General features: G+C 41.0%; 1 protein-coding gene across 1 annotated transcript; it reads left to right on the plus strand.

Annotated features, from left to right (window-relative positions):
• The first annotated feature begins 2398 nt into the window (after positions 1-2398).
• Positions 2399-4773, plus strand: LOC140284823 (C-C chemokine receptor type 9-like). The gene is made up of 3 exons (XM_072378823.1): positions 2399-2414; positions 2524-2579; positions 3644-4773. Exons 2-3 carry the CDS (start codon positions 2529-2531, stop codon positions 4697-4699), a joined length of 1107 nt encoding a protein of 368 aa, XP_072234924.1. The 5' UTR covers positions 2399-2414; positions 2524-2528; the 3' UTR covers positions 4700-4773.
• The last annotated feature ends 13573 nt before the right edge of the window (positions 4774-18346 follow it).

Genomic DNA, 18346 nt, shown 5'->3' on the forward strand with positions numbered 1-18346 from the left:
TAATCTGATCATGACACAGCCGTTTTCCTGTGCCACTCTGATCAAAACCGAAAAACGCAACCAGCAATTGGTAGAAATCTAAAAGGCTGCTTGCCCACGCTTTCATTCTCTTGTATAAAGCAAAGACAGGCTGAGACTGTGAAAGTTTTATGAGGCCGGGAAGTGAAACCCAAACCCACTCAGGCTTGTAGAGGCCCCTAAAGAAGGCAGGTAAAGACCCCCCCCCCCCCCCACCACCACCCCTCATGGGGTATCAGATCATAAGGAAGCACAACCTGTAAATAAATAACTTTTAAATCTAGTTCTAGTTCTCTTTGCTAATGACATGGTGTCTTGTTTTTATTCCTCCTCAGGCCACACAATGAGTTTGTTCATTTTCAGTTCTGTTTGGGCTTCAGAAGAATTCTCGATATAAAAAGGGACTTCTTGCCTGTTATTTTGCCAGGTTTTTGTTCCAGAGCAGTCAGCTCTGTGACGTATTAATGTTATTCAAACTACCAACTTCCCTGTTAGTACTTGTCACAAGATCCCCACGGTTACCATAACAGAAATAGATACAGGAAAATGCATTCAAGGGGCTAGATATGAGCCTGACTCATTAAACCAACAGGTTACATTTGACTTGACTAATACAAACTCAGATCCAGGCACATTGTTTTTTATCATGTTCTTGTCAAACATTATGGCTGTTTTCTACCAAATTGGGAGCGGTCTTGTACCAATTCTGTTCGGCATATAGAAAACAGCCTCTGTTACCACCTGGTTTTAGCAGTGTAACTGCAATCATAGTTATGTTATCAGTGGTGGGAACTAACTATGCCTCTTCTCTTTTTAAGTTGTAGAACGAGGCATAATTGACATTTCTGGATTACGGCAAGTTTTACCAAGATTTGGGCACAAGAAAACGTATAAAAGGTACATTTATACAGGAAACTTGATGCCAACCTGTAACAATGTATTTATTTATTTATTATTTAGCCAAATAGTGTGTATTTTTGTTTCAATCAACATTTTGGGGCACCGTACAGCTCAAATGGTTGAGTGGGTAACCCCTTCTAAAGAGACTGTAGTACCCCGATGCAGCCGGCCTGGGTTCAAGGCCCTTTGCTGCATGTCTCCCCCACTCTCTATGCCCCCTTTTTATAATTCTAATTAATATATTTGTTCGTGGCCAACCTTTACCAATCGTAACATCATGACAGCAAAGTTGAAATTTAAAGTACTTGGGCAATATTAGGTTGGCAGAACCTTAACTGTGTTTTAGAACTGTTATAGTTGTACAACATCACTTTTGTGACAGTATTACTTAAGCATAACGTTTAATGCAAAACACAGACGTGTTATAATTTGCTAAGGAAACCGTTGCATGTGACGTTGCTTGTTTAAAGGCAAGTGTGTCATGATTCTGGAGCACATGAAGTGTGGTAATATTACAGTTTTTGAGCCTTCAATGTGAACCTTCTACGGTTTTGCAGTAGTTATTAGTAATAACGCTAGGATGTGTAATAACTTATTATACATTCAGGAATGAGCGGCCTTTTGGTTGCAGTACTCTAGTACTCTGAACAGTTCAATCTTAGGTGAGCTAGTTTAGCTCTGTTTTTCTAGAAAAGATGCATTAGAGGAGAAACTGATAACTATTACTCTCACCCAGCCTGCTAGCTTAGCTTAGCATGAATACATGACACAGAGTGAAACAGCTAGCTTGGTATCAGTGTTTTCATCAAACACGCTGCAGGAAAATGTCAAAGTACTTACTAAACGTAAGTCAGTAATGACTTACTGACTTGCATTTAGTCAGGTTTACCGTTATTCTGCTCAAGAAAAAGGATGCGACTTAAAAAGATATCTCAAATGCATATTACATCATGTTTTGCTTAAAAGTGAAATCCCACATGCATAGATTTCTCACCTTTTTAACTTGTGTAACTACTCTGAAAGAGTGGGGGCTTGATAGTGACATCGTTTCTATTTTGCGGCTGCAATCGCAGTTCATGGTTTTCAGTTTCATGCATCAATCATCTGTGGTGTTTAAAACTACCCCTATGTGTACAAAATGTGTCAAAACCCGGCAACGGCGTGATTAAACTCATTTTAGCCCCTGCATGATGGCCATGGTTTAGTGAATATCATCTAAAAGTCACGTCTTTCTTTGAAAAATACAGACTTTTTAGTGTCAAGATGATGCATGATTTACATGGTTTAAACTTAAATAAAAAAATACTCTTCAGCTATTTCTGTGAGTTCTCTTCTCTGCCTCTGAGATGGGGAGATACAGTATATGTCACGTGTAATTCTGTGGTTAAGGGAAACCATATAAGCAAGTGAAGATGAGTAAAGGGAACAGCTGTACTACACAGACAAAGGGAAAGCACTTTGACAACAAGGTTTTGCTCTACATGCCCTCAGAATAGGTAAGTTATTTGTTGCACTTCTACAAAAGTTTCCAGCTAAAATCTATATTTATTTACTTCATACAAGGCTTTGCTGAGTTGACTTTAATTTCTCTCCTCTGCTTTTTAGATACCATGGATGAGATAACTACCCTAATACCCACCACCACCTATTTTATGCAAACTGTAAGTATTACTTTGAGTCATTGTGATGATACCAGTAAAAACCTATGAACCATTTATGTTGAAAATACTGATGCGCTTAGTGTTGTAAAGATACTTTGGAAGATTAAAAATGGTGGATTTTGTCACTGTTTATTTTCACATAGATGGGAATGCAACCTCAAGTGTTTTAGAGCTGTTTTTCTACTGTTTTACAGCATGTTTTTTTTTTAAAAAGAAGAAAGTTACAGTTACGATGGACCGTTTTTTTTCAGATATGGTGATATATGATAACAAATATGACATGTTCTGTGTTTGTTTTCTTGATGTTTTAATATCTCTAATGAATATTTTTAAGTTTATGTTTAGCAGACATCTAGAACACTAAAATGTTACAGTCAGAGCCACAGCCATCAAATTTTCCGTTGTGCGCGAATGCCTAAGCCCCGCTGTTTATCTCTGACCTAAATCTATACCTGTGGGGTACTGAGTTGTGCAGCGGGCCCCTCTCTGGAGCCCCTCAGGATCGTTCAACCCCCTCAGGCTTGGATAGCAGCAGGAAATTCTGCAGTAGTGTGGTTTCTCCTGCACAGACACAACACCTGCACCTGACAGTACACTTCGGTTAACTTGTACGTCACAGACAGTGTTTGATGTCACCTCACTACGTTCCCACCAGGACTGTGTTATGAAACCTTCTGCAGTTGATGAATTGAGTAACGAGAAAAGAAGAGAAAAAAAAAACCCAGCTTGTGACAGGAAATGAGAATACTGGGGGGAAAAAGGCAGTGTGGTCATTGCACGCAAACTTCTTTCATACCTTATCAGAAACTCAGAATTTAATGATTCTTTATTAATCCATGAAGGAAAAATATATAGTTGCAGTTTAGAAAAACTTTTTACTTACTATGAGCAAAGCAAGAATGACTTCCTGGACTGTTTGTTGACTCCAGAGCTGAAGAAGACCCAAATGTTTTATCACTGTTTATCACTAACAGTTCTTTGCCAGATCAACTCTAAAGACTCCAGAGCAGCTTGCAGCACAGAACCAGCTTTCAAATAATCAGGTGATTTGTTTTTGATTGCAGGACACATCCGATTACAGCTATGACGTAGGATCAACTGATGATTCAGGCATGTGTGACAGAAGCTCGGTCAGGGAGTTTCGCGGTCAGTATGAACCACCGCTCTTCTGGATCATCTTCATCCTGGGATCTGTGGGTAACCTGATGGTGGTTTGGATTTACACCACTGTACGCCACCGCCTCAAAACAATGACTGATGTGTACCTGCTGAATCTGGCCATTGCTGACCTCCTCTTCCTCTGTATGCTGCCCTTCTGGGCTGTTGAATCCATCAAGGGCTGGGACTTTGGCATCTGTTTCTGCAAAATAGTGTCTGCTGTCTATAAGATCAACTTCTTCAGCAGCACGCTCCTTCTCACCTGCATTAGCGTGGACCGCTACATTGCAATTGTACAAGTCACCAAAGCTCAGAACCTAAAGAAAAAGACGCTGTTCTACAGTAAACTTGCTTGTGTTTGCGTCTGGTTTGTCTCAATGCTTCTCGCCCTCCCTGAGTTTATCTTTGCTCAGGTGAAGATAGAAGAAATCAAGAACCTGCCTTTCTGCACTCTGGTCTACTGGGACAATGCATACAACCGGACCAAGATTTTGGTGCTGTCCCTGCAGATTTGTATGGGCTTCTGCCTTCCTCTCCTGGTTATGGTCTTTTGTTACTCAGTCATCATCTGCAAACTTCTACAGGCCAGGAACTTTGAAAAGCACAAGGCCCTGCGTGTCATCTTTGCTGTGGTGTTTGTATTTGTCTCCTCCCAACTGCCTTACAATGCTTTGTTGATTGTGGAGGCCACACAGGCAGCTAATACTACTATCACAGACTGCAGAACTGTAATTGCTTTTGATGTGGCAGGACAGGTTGCCAAGAGCCTGGCCTTTATGCATGCCTGCCTTAACCCATTCCTATACGTCTTTATTGGAGTTCGGTTCAGACAAGACCTCCGAAGGATAGTTAAGACATGCGCTGGAAGTCTGGGCAAAGGAGCACTCAGTAAAACACAGGGAGTTCCCAAACGTCCGTCTGTCATGTCAGATACTGATACTACTCCTGCCCTTTCCATATAGTCACCACTGTTCCTTAAGTCCCACACTTGAGACCTGAGCCTAGTTATTTTTTCATTTTGTTCCTCATGCATTACCTTTACTAGCAGATCAGCAATAACATTTACGACCCTGAAATAAAAAGAATTCTCTGTATACCCTCATTTCATTCATACTCTGACAGTTACAGGAACACTTGATGACCTGTATTCGCTGTATAAATTGTATATCATTGTAAATACTGTTTTTTTATGGGTTTGTATCTTTACATTTGTTCTATCATGTAATTCTTATGTGTTGCTGTAGCGTGAATAAAACAAAAAATTCTTAAAACCTTATTTCATGCCACTCGTGCTCTGTCCTCAGCAGGATGCAACAACACATTCATGCACTCACTATCAATGAATGCAGACTGATGAGTTCAGCAGTTTATATTTGTGAAAGTATTCGTCAGCTTTCACTGGTATAACGTACTTTATGTGGTGGGCATAAGCATTTAACTGTGGCAAGTTAAATCCGCAATGTTTTCAATATGACTAGACACCTCTCTGCTATCAGTCTGTGCCATCCTCTGTGCCGACACTTTTAATTGTCTAGAGTGAGTTTGGATATGACCTGGCAGTTTCACAATGCCTGCTTCCAGGTGCCCATTCAAACTGACATGAAAGATTTTTCTCACAGGGGCCTATAACGGCTGTAACACTGACAGAGAGCAAACACACAACAGACACACAGGTCAAGGACTTCCCATGTGAAGCGGAAACTTTACCTCAGTGTACAGGATTTCAGTTTTGACTTAGAAACGCTGCACTCTTAACGCTTGGATGGATCGCTTTAAAAGGAAGGCATGAAATTCAATGCAACAGCTATCAGAGGGGAAACTTTTAGAAAGTTTTCTGGCATGTGTCACCAAGTCTATGATGAGCTGGTGGCCTGTTTTCCATTAGTCTCTGATAGGTGAGAGATTTGAGTAGTGTCCTCCAGGTTGTCCAGATTGAACTGCAATCATTAATCTGATCTACACCTTCTCATTTAAGTTTTTTTTTCTAACTAATTACATTGTAGATTCTCACTGAAGGCATCAAAACTATGAATGAACACATGGAATTATGTAGTAAACATGAAAGTGTCCTCAGAGTAGAGCCCTTTGCTTTGTTGACAGCGCTGCAAACCTTTGGCCTCAATGAACTTCATGATGTAATCATCTCAAATTGGTTTTCACTTCACAGATGTGCCTTGTCAGGGTTCATTTGTGGAATTTCTTGCCTTCTTAATTGGGTCGGGACCATCAGTTGTGTTGTGCAGAGGTCAGGTTGGTACACAGCAATCAAGGGCTGGCTCACATGAGGACCTCCCCTGGAAAGGAAGACCAAGAGTCACCTCTGCTGCTGAGGGTGAGTTCATCCGAGTCACCGGCCTCAGAAATCTCAAGTTACCAGCACCTCAGATCAGAGCCCAGATGAATGCCACACAGACACAGCTCTACATCAACAAATCAGGCCTTTAGGGTCAAACAGCTGCTAAAATAACAACTACTGAGGAAAAGCAACAACCAGAAGAGATTTGTAAGGGCAAAGAAACACAAGGAATGGACATTAGATCAGTGGAAATCTGTGCTTTGGTCTGATGAGTCGAACAGATGGCCTCTACATGCCTGGTTCCCACCGTGAAGCATGGAGGAGGTGGTGTGATGGTGTGGGGGTGCTTTGCTGGTGACACTGTTGGGGATTTATTCAAAATTGAAGGCACACTGAACCAGCATGGCTACCACAGCATCCTGCAGCGACACCATCCCATCTGGTTTGCGTTTCGTTGGACCATCGGTTATTTTTCAACAGGACAATGACCCCAAACACACCTCCAGGCTGTGTAAGGACTGTCTGACCCCACAGTCACATGACCTAAACCCAATCGAGATGATTTAGGATGAGATGGACCGCAGAGTGAAGGCAAAAGGGCCAACAAGTGCTCAGCATCTCTGGGAACTCCTTCAAGACTGTTGGAAAACCACCTCAGGTGACTAAGAATGCCAAGAGTGTGCAAAGCAGTGAACAAAGCAAAACGTAGCTGTTTTGAAGAATCTAAAATATAAAACAAGCTATTTCACACTTTTATGTTTACTACATAATTCCACATGCATCTATTCATGGTTTTGATGCCTTCAGTGAGAATCTACAAGGTAAATAGTCATGAAAATAAAGAAAAAACATTAAATGAGAAGGCGTGTCCACGCTTTTGACTGTAAATCTAAAATAAGGAAGATTTAAAGTTCGTTCTCCTTGTGTAACCTCTGCTGAGTGAAACAGACACCACTTCATATCAAAATATCAACCAGACACTCTCGAGTGTTGCAGTGAAAGTTCAGTTATCCTGCAAAATTAATTTGGAGTTCAAAATTAAAAACCAAATGCATGATCTATCTTTCTATTGGCACCTCAAAAGAAAAGGAGAAGAGACAGGTGGCAAGGGCAAACAAAACAGAAAGGTACATGTTATCTGGAGCAAACACAAGTTGAGGTGTTATTGTGGTCCCTGAGGTTGGCCCCCAGTCTGCTGCCTACCTGGTGAATTCAGGTGAGACCACAGCCACATTCTATTATTTTCCTTCTCACTGCTTCTTCCTCACACGACAGGAAACCGTCAGTCAAGTCAATAACAGCATGTTCCTGCTGAACATGCTCTTGACAGATGGCTTGAAAAAGAAGGGCAAGGCAATATTACCTGTTTTTAAAACAAGCAGACAGCTTTACTGCATTATAAAGCAGCTTGTTTAAGCTTTGATGGCAACGATGCAATGCTAATGTCTTCTTACACTTCCTTTAGCTCACAAATGATCGACACACTGTGGATCACATGCAGTTAAGGGCGTCTCATGCCTCTTTAAAATAAGGGGAAATAACCAAAAAAATTGCATGAACATGTTTTCTTTCTGAAGTGTAAGAATTTTGTCATGTGAATAAAAATCATACAACGTTTGACTCAACTTTCTCCTGCAGACAATGAAAAAGCAACACACTGAGCGTTTAACAACTGATTTGATCAAGACTGATTAGTTTTACCACAAGCAGACATGGAAGGGAAGGGAAAAAAACAACAGAATGACACAATTATTGTGCTGATTTTTGCTTATCTTGCAACATTTAAAGAAAATGAGTCTTTTTAAAGTGGCCAAATGCATTTTTAATCTCATGTACAGGTCTGTGCAAAAGTCTTCATCCACCCCTCACTCCTTCATATTCTGCTTCGAAGCAACCAGACTTACTTATAAGCTTTAAAAGTGGTCTTGAGCAATAGTTCCCCAGGATTTTCAGTCCTTGAACCCAATCATTATCAGTGCAATATGATTTTTTTGTTTTTTTGTTTGATGTTAAGCCATTCAACGCGGACCTGTGACTCATTCTAGCATAAAAAAGGCACCTAATTCAAGAGATGAACAGACAAGGATATATAATTTGTTTGTATATTTAGCAGCATCTACAAAAATGTCAAAGCTGACATAGTTTGACAGATATACGGCATATATACTCTATATTGTCAAAAGTATTGGTTCATCTGCCTTTACACACATATGAACTTAAGTAACATCCTGTTCTTAATCCATAGGGTTTAATATGACGTCGGTCCACCCTTTGCAGCTATAACAGCTTCAACTCTTCTGGACAAGCTTTCCACAGGGTTCAGGAGTGTGTTTATGGGAGTTTTTGACCTTTCTTCCAGAAGTGCATCAGTCTCTGATGTTGGACAGAGGCCTGGCTCTCAGTCTCTGCTCTAACTCATCCCAAAGGTGTTCTATCGGGCTGAGGTCAGGTTCTTCCACACCAAACTGGCTCATCCAGGTCTTTATGGACCTTGCTTTGTGCAGCCATGTTGGAGCAGGAAGGGTCCATCCCCAAACTGTTTCCACAGAGTTGGGAGCATGAAATGGTCCAAAATCTCTTGGTATCTGAAGCATTCAGAGTTCCTTTCACTGGAACTAAGGGGCCAAGCCCAGCTCCTGAAGAACAGCCCCACACCATAATCCCCCCTCCACCAAACTTTACACTTGGCACAATGCAGTCAGACAAGTACCGTTCCCCTGGCAACCGCCAAACCCAGACTCCTCCATCAGGTTGTCAGATGGAGAAGCGTGACTCGTCCCTCCAGAGAACGCGTCTCCACTGTTAGAGTCCATCGGCGGCGTGTTTTACACCACTGCATCCGACGCTTTGCATTGCACCTGGTGATGTGTGGCTTGGATGCAGTTACCATGGAAACCCATTCCATGAAGCTCTCTGTCCTGGAGCTAATCTGAAGGCCTCATGAAGTTTGGAGGTAGCGATCGACTCTGCAGAAAGTTGGGTGGCTGAATACTTTTGGTAATATACAGTATATATATCTGCAGCAGATGAACATGACCTAAAAGGGATGTCATTACAAAATAGGAAAAAAATCCAGAAAAGACCAGACATAAGACCTGCATCTGGCCCAAGAAGCCATTCTTAAGGAAGGGAAACAGGGAGAAAAGGCTGAGCTGTGCCAAATGACACAAGAAGTGGACTGAAAATCAGTGGCAACAGGTCTTATGGAGGGATGAATCCTCCCAGAGCCCGGACCTCAACATTATTGAAGCAGTGTGGGATCATCTGACAGAGAACGGAACAAAAGGCAGCCCACATCCAAAGAAGAGCTTTGGGATGTCTTTCAAGAAGCCTGGAGAACTAAGCCCCCCCGCGACCCTGAGATTAAGCAGGTATAGAAAATGGATGGATGGATAATTAAAGAAATGACATGAAATACTTATCTAAGAGGATTGAAGCTGTGTTAAAGAAGAAAGGTGCTCATAACAAATATTGACTTTCAAGCTTGTTGGAATCTCTCTTTATGCCTTATATATGGCATTTAAATTGATTTTGCACTTTTTCCTGCACTTATTTCCAGGTTTTCCTGGCAATATATAAAAAAATTAGGGGTACTGTACTGTATATCCGCGGCTCTGTTCGTGTGCATTGAATAAATACCACATTTGTGTTGCCTGTCGATGATTTAGTTAAACATTACTGTAGAAAAATCACAGTAGCTCTTATATGGCCTTTTCCATACATGCTAACCTGAGCATGTGTGCATGCTTTTGTACGAACAGACACTGATGTTAAATTCCTCTTTTTAAGCAAATACATCATCAGCATTTATAGCACGACTGAAAAAGCTGACTGATTCATTGTCATGCATGAATTTATTCTGTAAGCAGCGTTATATCATAGATGGTGAAAGTGGATCTAACGGTCAGATTTACTCCAAAGCGGTAGTTTATTCCACTTTATTAGTAACTGTAGTGTGTTAAAACAAGGATAGCGATAATTGAAAGCGGTGATTGTTAACAGTATCTATTGGCTTTCATCCATCTTATTAGAGGCTTCTCATCATTTCAGCCACAAGATGGTGCCGTTTCTACAAAAGAGTCGGTTTGAGAAGGAGACAACTAAAGTTGGAAATGAAACTAACGCCATCTAGTGGCGCTTTAGGCCGCAGTCAGGCTGAGGACGGTCGCGTGTGAAGTGCACGAGTTTTTTATCGTGTTCTTTCAAAAATAATTACATTCACATGATTGATTACTTTTTACTAATGTCCCCTGTTCCTCATTATGCAGTCCTGAGGTATGGTGGTAATCACCAGTGGGGAAAACAGCAAAAAGTAAAACCTGAGCAGATCTGGACTGAGTTGTGAAGAATGCAAAAGACTCACAAGTAGAGCAGCACCTGTGGTTTGGGAACATCCCATCTATCTTCTGTCTGCACAGGGGGAATTGTGTGCATGTGTGTGTGCATGTGTACAGTACTTGCATGATGATGTGTGAGAGAAAGAAAAAAGAGGGATAGAGGGAGGGCATATTGGAGTCTATGAGTAATAGGAGAGACACAGTAAGCATATATGACCCGCTGACACTGAGCAGGCTGTAGTCTGGTTTCAGTTGGCCTACAGCCTGCTTATTGTGGACAACAAAAAGCCACAGGGATGATGGCTTATGTATCAAAAGTGACCCACTGGCTCTGAGCACCATTTACTCCCAAAACAGGTCAAAAATAGCCCATCCTGGAAGTTAGGCTCATTGTTACATTGGAAATATGCTGCGAATAAAACCGTGAAAAGAAGCAAAAAGCAGTAAAAAGGTGTAAAAAGAAATGTAATAGAACTTGGACCTCCACAATTCCAGCCCAAACAGGGAGCCTCTTATCATCCGCCATCTTTCCCACAGCTAATATTTCACTTCAGCTCCCGGGCCCACAGAATGAGAGACGTTTCCATTTCATGTCAGTCATTTCCAGGCCTGTGTGTTACCTGTGTGGTGATAAGTGTTTGACTGACCGGGAGCGTCGTTAGTCACTGTCCGGCTGCGAGTGACAGGCACAGATTGACGCTGATGATGAGGGGAGAGAGACGAGGAGGAGAGGCTCAGTGGGTTTTTTTTAGGGACAACAGAGAAGCACAGTTGATGGAGGGGGAGGAAACACATTTACACACCTGGAATGACAAACACAAAGACATGCACAGGCGTTGTAAGCCATGTCAAGGAAAGGCTTTGTGTGTTTAAAGCGATGCAATCAATGCAGCGTGTGGAAGAAACTGCTGAGTTTCTGTATAATATATCCGAATGATTACTCAACACCCTTTTAAACTTTTAAATCACTGAAATAGTGTTTACTGAACTCATCTGGCAACATTTCATAAGAGAAACAGCGGAGAAGTCTCCTTTGCAAATATATATAATCTTAGGTTGATTACAGAGACAAGAAAGGCAGACATGTGAGTTCTGAATGTGTTCAATGAGTAGATGTGCAGCTGTTTATTCCTTCATTTGACATATCTACTTACATCCAACACTTCAGAGGTTCTTTCTACCCCAAAATTACATTTTTTCTTACACATTTTCAGTTAAATGTTAACTAATTCCTGGGAAATAGTATTCAAATATGTAAAAAAAAACTGTTGTTTGTTGTTTGACTGAATCTTACTGGATTTTATTTAACTTAAAATCTTAAAATACACCTCTAATTCTATCATTACATCATGTGATCCAGATGTTTAAATGTCCATCCATCCATCCATCTTCTATACCCACTTAATCCAATTTTTAGGGTCCCGGGGGCGGGACTGGAGCCTATCCCAGCGGGGTACATGTTTAAAAGAGAATTATTTCAATATTAAGATTATTAATGCTCTATTTTTTTAAGTGTGTCTGACCACAGGAGTTTTGTATCAAAAGACACAGAAAAAATTAGATAAAGATGATGCAATAAAATCATTTATCGTGTACAAATTCAGTAGCATATAATTAGCTTTTGGGTGTAAGAGACTTACAACTAAGAGTTAAATGCACTGAATTTGATTTTTTAATTTAATCAAAGCATTTTTAACTGTTTTAACGGACCCTCAAAATAAGCTTTTACGCTCTTTGGGCTCTTGGTTATATTTGGGTGCACTGATACAGGTCATTAGCAGGGTTGGGAGTCTGTTTGGTAGCAAAGAGAAGGGGGTCAGCGTTGGTAAATACCTTGAGACTCGAGTCCTTACAATCTCTGACCAAGATGACATCAAAGCTGTCACCAAGGCAGCTTTTTACCAACTCAGAAACAGAATTAAAGGTTTTCTCTCCCAAAAAGACCAGGAGAAACTCCTCCATGAAATAATCTCCAGTAGAGTCCATTACTGTAATGGTCTTTTAACTGTTATATCTGTTGATTTAGACAAATATTTGTAGCACTGCACAGTAGTTCTTACCTATTTATGTTTTTTAGGCCTCCTAGGGAAGTGCAATATCCTTCTTACTGTACTTGACATACATGTTATTAGATAAATAGTGCTGTAGATTTATTTATGACATTAGGCTTGGCAGGGAAGGGCATTATGCTCTATTTTAGTGTACTATATTTAACTGATGTGTGTATATTATGTGTCTGTGTGCTGTAAATGTCTGGTTCAATGTCTGTTAATAGATTATATGTCAATGATTGTACTGTAAAACAAATTGCCTCTCGGGGACATTAAAGTTTTCTAAGTCTAAGTCTAAGTCTAACTGGACTTCCCAAAAAGAGCATTAAACATCTGCAGCTCATCCAGAACGCTGCTGCTGGAGTTTAAACCAGGACTAAGATATCTGAACACATCACACCAGTTTAAAGTCTTTACTCTGGCTTCCAGTCAGTCACAGAATAGATTTTAAAAGCCTTTAAAAGATGGTTTACATCTGTGATGTGTTCAGGGAATATAAACCCAGCAGAGCTCTTAGATCCAAGGACTCAGGTCAGCTGGTCCAGTCCAGAGTCCAGACTAAACCTGGAGAAGCAGCATTTAGCTGCTATGCTACAAACAAGTGGAACAAACTGCCAGAAGAGATTAAACTGTCACCAAATGTAGACATTTTTAAATCCAGGTTAAAAACGTTTATTTTCTCGTGTGTCTATGCATGAAATCTGCAGGATATCTTTTAACTTATCCAGACTGTTGCTTGTTTTTATTCATTTTAATTATTTTGATGATCTTTTTATTAATTTCTGTATGTTTAATGCTTCTTCCACTTCCTGTAATGCTTTTATCTTATGTAAAACACTTTGAAATGTGCATGAAATGTGCTACAAATAAACGTTATACTGCCCCCTACTGTTCATTTAGTGTGTTGCGATACAGCTGAGTTTTGTTCGTTTTTACTGCTCAATACTCCTTTAACAGCTTGTGTGAAATCATTCAGGACATTCAAAGTCTCCAGCCTTTGCTTAAATTTAGTTTTCTGCATATCTGTGAACACACAGTGAGCGATCTAATAGAAGGAAGGAAAGCATTCCTCAGCCTGCATTCCTACTTTTTCTATAAATCACTGTTGCTGGAAAAACTACAGCTTTTACAAACAACAGAATTTTCAGATTTGTCCAGCCATTGGGAGCAGCAAATCTTTTTTTTAAAGGCAGCAACACCTTCAGTCTTTTACAAAAATCAAGTATCACACCATTGTTTCCACCATTAGTCTCAGCGTGGGTCGCCTGGGGAAAAAAACAGGAAATAATACAGCACTACAAGGCCAAAAAGTTCAATCTCTGGACATCTCTGGAGCATGTTTTCACACTCGCAATCTCAACCCGTCCTTTTACCTCCTCTTTCAAAAGCAAGGCAGTAAGCTGGGAGATGGATGAGTGTTGCAAGGTTTCCAAAAGAGAACAGTCTGCTGCTCTACCTGAGGAGCGAAAACAAAAGAGTCATCTCTACCTGTAGGACTGTGGGAGTCGAGGCTTTGATCTGGACCAGAAAAAGAGAGTAGTTTGATGAAATATTGATGCTTTTTTTTAACTGAGTCCTGTGGGAGCTCAGTCTGCTCTCAGGATGTGTGCGCTGAACCACAATAGTGCTCCGATCTTCAGTAGATGAGAGTGGACTCGACAATGCTGCTCAAGGAGTGTTTTTGGCCCTAATGGGGCTAATGATGACCCCCCAGTCTGGCTCTGAACTGGTGAGGGACTTTTTTTTTGTTGATCAAAAGAAAAGGTATGTTTAATCAGTCAGAATCTATTGAAAAAAAACATACACGAGCATTATGTGTCTGACATCTTAACAGAATCCTGACAGCAGAGCCAGCACGACTTAAATCTTTACACTGTGTGGAAAACAAAAGTGAAGAAGCTTCAAACGCACTGACTTCCTTCCCAGAAAACTGGTCGTTATTCTGAGCCTAAATCTTTATTTTATTCATTATTTTCTAACCTCTTTATAACAGACAAAAGAATAAAGTATTTTCAGTGTATTTATAAGTAGAAAATATGAGCAAACCTGTGAATTTATCTACAATTTTTGCAGAATAAACAAATAATGGTGTTCTGGAAGATTGTTGAATGAGCAGATTGATTGATTACATGTGAGGGTGTCAGGATGGGGTGTAAAAGGAGCATCTATGTGTTATCTTTCCCCTCTTTCTGCCCAAACTGTCAAAGAATCATCAGCGAGTTCCAAAGAAATGTTTCTCAATGTGAGACTGCAAAGAACTTTGAAGTCCTTGTGGTTTATAGTGATATTGGTGACATGACAGTTTCTCATGCAGTGCTGCCTGAGAGCTCAAAGGTCATTTGTATTCAGCAGTGGTTTCTGTCCTGATTCTTTTCACAGTATCACGCATCGTAGATGTTGAAAGTCCAGAGTACCTTGAAAAACCACTTTCACTTAACACAGGCCAGATATCAACGCTGCAGAGCTGTCTGGACATGGACTCATCCCAGATGGAAGAGAAAGCCAGTGGACACGTGTTCTGTGGTCAGATGAATCAACATTTCGGCTGCTTTTTGAAAACTGACGTTCGGTTCTATGTGCCAAAGCTGATAAAGACCATACCGACTGTTTTAAGCGAAAGGTGCAAAACCCAGCGTCTGTGACGGTGTGAGGAAGGTGGTATGGAAGGTTTGCATGTGTTTGAGGGCTGGTAATCTGTGTCTTCTGGAAAAGTCTAGAGTCTAAAGTCTAAAGTCCGGTCTACGGCCATCGGCCCTGTTCAATAACTAAAATTTTCAGTATATCAACTACCAACAGGTGGCGCTAGGTGGAGCTTATAGGACAATCGTAATTCCACAGGTCTAAAAGCCAACGAAGAAGACTAACGTTAGTGTCTTCAACAGGAAGATGGCATCCATCCATCCATCCATCCATCCATCCATCCATCATCCATCCATTCATCCATCTATCTATCCATTCATCCATCCATCCATCCATCATCCATCCATCATCCATTCATCCATCCATCCATCCATCCATCCATCCATCCATCATCCATCCATTCATCCATCTATCTATCCATTCATCCATCCATCCATCCATCATCCATCCATCATCCATTCATCCATCCATCCATCCATCCATCCATCCATCCATCCATCCATCCATCCATCCATCCATCCATCTATTCATCCATCCATCCATCCATCCATCCATCCATCATCCATCCATTCATCCATCCATCCATCCATCCATCTATCTATCCATTCATCCATCCATCTATTCATCCATCCATCCATCCATCATCCATCCATCATCCATTCATCCATCCATCCATCCATCATCCATCCATCATCCATTCATCCATCCATCCATCCATCCATCCATCCATCCATCCATCCATCCATCCATCCATCCATCCATCCATCCATCATCCATTCATCCATCCATCCATCATCCATCCATTCATCCATCCATCCATCCATCCATCCATCCATCCACCCGTCATCCATCCATCCATCCATCCATCCATCCATCCATCCATCCATCCATCTATCTATCCATCTATCTATCCATTCATCCATCCATCCATCCATCCATCATCCATCCATCATCCATCCATCCATTCATCCATCCATCCATCCATCCATCCATCATTCCATCCATCCATCCATCCATCCATTCATCCATCCATCCATCCATCCATCCATCATTAATCCATCCATCCATCCATCCATCCATCCATCCATCCATCCATCCATCCATCATTAATCCATCCATCCATCCATCCATCCATCATTAATCCATCCATCCATCCATCCATCCATCCATCCATCCATCCATCCATCCATCCATCCATCCATCCATCCATCCATCCGTCCATCCATTCATCCGTTGGGTGGGAGGCAGTTGTGGGCCTGGAGCCTATCCTATCTGTCACTGGGATTCATTTCATAAAACTTGGACCGTTGTTATCTTCATTTCTCAAATGGTTAGATTGTGCTAAACATGCTTCCCAACACTTTTTGAGTCAGGTGCTGTGTCAAAATTTCCCAAGATCCCCCAGAAGTTCAAAATATTAAGTTATTTTTTAACCAATTGATTCTCTGACAGAGTTTGGCACAAAGCCTTTGGAGGATGCTCATCTCATTGTTGAATAATCCAGAATACTTTTACTTATATATTCAATAACCCTTTTCTTTTTAGTGTGTTGCTGCCATCTTAAATACAATAACGATGGTCAGTGAACATCCTGAAAATTCTTTCTTTGGACTTAAATTGAGGTTCAAACAAGTGAAAAAATACAGAATTAATCGCTAAGGTTCAGTCGGACCAAATACTGACCCTTAAACCTTAATTTGACTCTATATCGTATGTCTGGTACAATATATAGCTCGACATAAATCAGGGATTCTTCACGGTGATGCTGTTTGGATTAAGCATTGAAATGCCAAGGCCTTGTTAATCCCAGTATCAAACCATGTAATATGAATTAAAGTGGGTGCTCAGAAAGTTTGATTTTAGTTTGTATGAAAGTGACCCACATTCTCCTAGCAACAATGATCTCTGTGCGAGAAAAAAAATCAGAATATTGATAAATTGCCTAGAGTGTTTTTGCCGGAAAGTTAAGAGGCCAACGCGCTCCAATCAGGCTGCAACAAAAAAAATAGTAAAAAGCGAGGGAGGATTTATCGCTCTCCCATGCTCACGTTCATACGCTGATAGACGGCAGGCATAATGACTTCTGAGGAGAAGGCAGAATGATTATTTAAACTTAACGGAATAGGGGAAGGAGGCGGAAAAACGGGTCGAGGGGGAGGAAGGAGGGGTCTTAGGAGGAGCCAGAGGCAGGAGATAGTCTGGGAAAGGTCTCGCGTTAAAGTGGAATTAACATGCCTTTCCATTGGAGTCCATTAGATAATCATATTCATACCACACAAGGCTCAAAACCCTCTCTGTTTCATTATTCCCTTTTAATCCAGACTGATAAGGGGGCGCGGGTGTCTTGGTTTTATTATGTCGTCATTTGGAATCCACATGAAATCCCTCCGGGACAGTATCACAGGGAAATTGCTTAAGTAGCCCAAGTGGATATAGTTTTGCGTTTATAATTTCTGACGGATTCAAAATAACTGCAAATACCCCCTTTTTTTTCTGATTGTCGGGGGCTAAGAGTCTTATCAGTCATTCCCACTAATGGCCCACTCAAGATACCCGATACCTCCAGCAGGGGGTGGGGTGTGGGGGGGGGGTGTTGTGTTGGAGAGTGTCCTGAATGTAGAAGAGTGTACAGGTGCAATACATGTGAGAGGCAGCGAGGAGAGCCGTAATAAAAGGGCTTTTTGAAGTCTATCGATGATGGTCGACGGTCGATTAGAGGCTGCTGAAGGTCATGTTTGTCTGGGCCCCAAATCCGGGCAAACAGACCGAACATCAGGCTGTTGTTGTCACGTGTGCTCAAGAGATTTGAGCTTGTAGGATTAAGGGAAAACAAACAATTCGACTAATTCTTCAGAGGATGAAACTCTGTTACAATAAGCAAACCTCCTCAGCTGACCTTAGTGTTGCATCTTGTGGGAAATTGTTATTACATTTGTTTGATCTTGAATTCTGCGTTAGATCTAACAACTGATCCACATCTTGAAGCATGAGGTCATCCAAAATTCCCAAACAGCATGTTTTCTCTTTTACACTTAGAGGTATTTGGTCATGCACATACATTTGGAGTTATATGTATGTCAGAGATTTATGCCTCAACCCTGATGCAGCTGAGCTGAATGGAATTTATGAAGAAACAGGATGTAACAGAAACAGTGACTGCTCTTTTTCTGATTATTTTCTGTGTGGTTTGCCTTCTTAAACCAAATACAGATTAAGAGAAAGATTGGAAAATTTACAGGAAACAACTGACAACACTGCAGTTAAAGCATGTTAATCACTTAGGCA

Source organism: Leuresthes tenuis, unplaced genomic scaffold, assembly GCF_036924035.1.
Source record: "Leuresthes tenuis unplaced genomic scaffold, fLeuTen1.0.hap1 SCAF_24, whole genome shotgun sequence".
Taxonomy (NCBI): domain Eukaryota; kingdom Metazoa; phylum Chordata; class Actinopteri; order Atheriniformes; family Atherinopsidae; genus Leuresthes; species Leuresthes tenuis.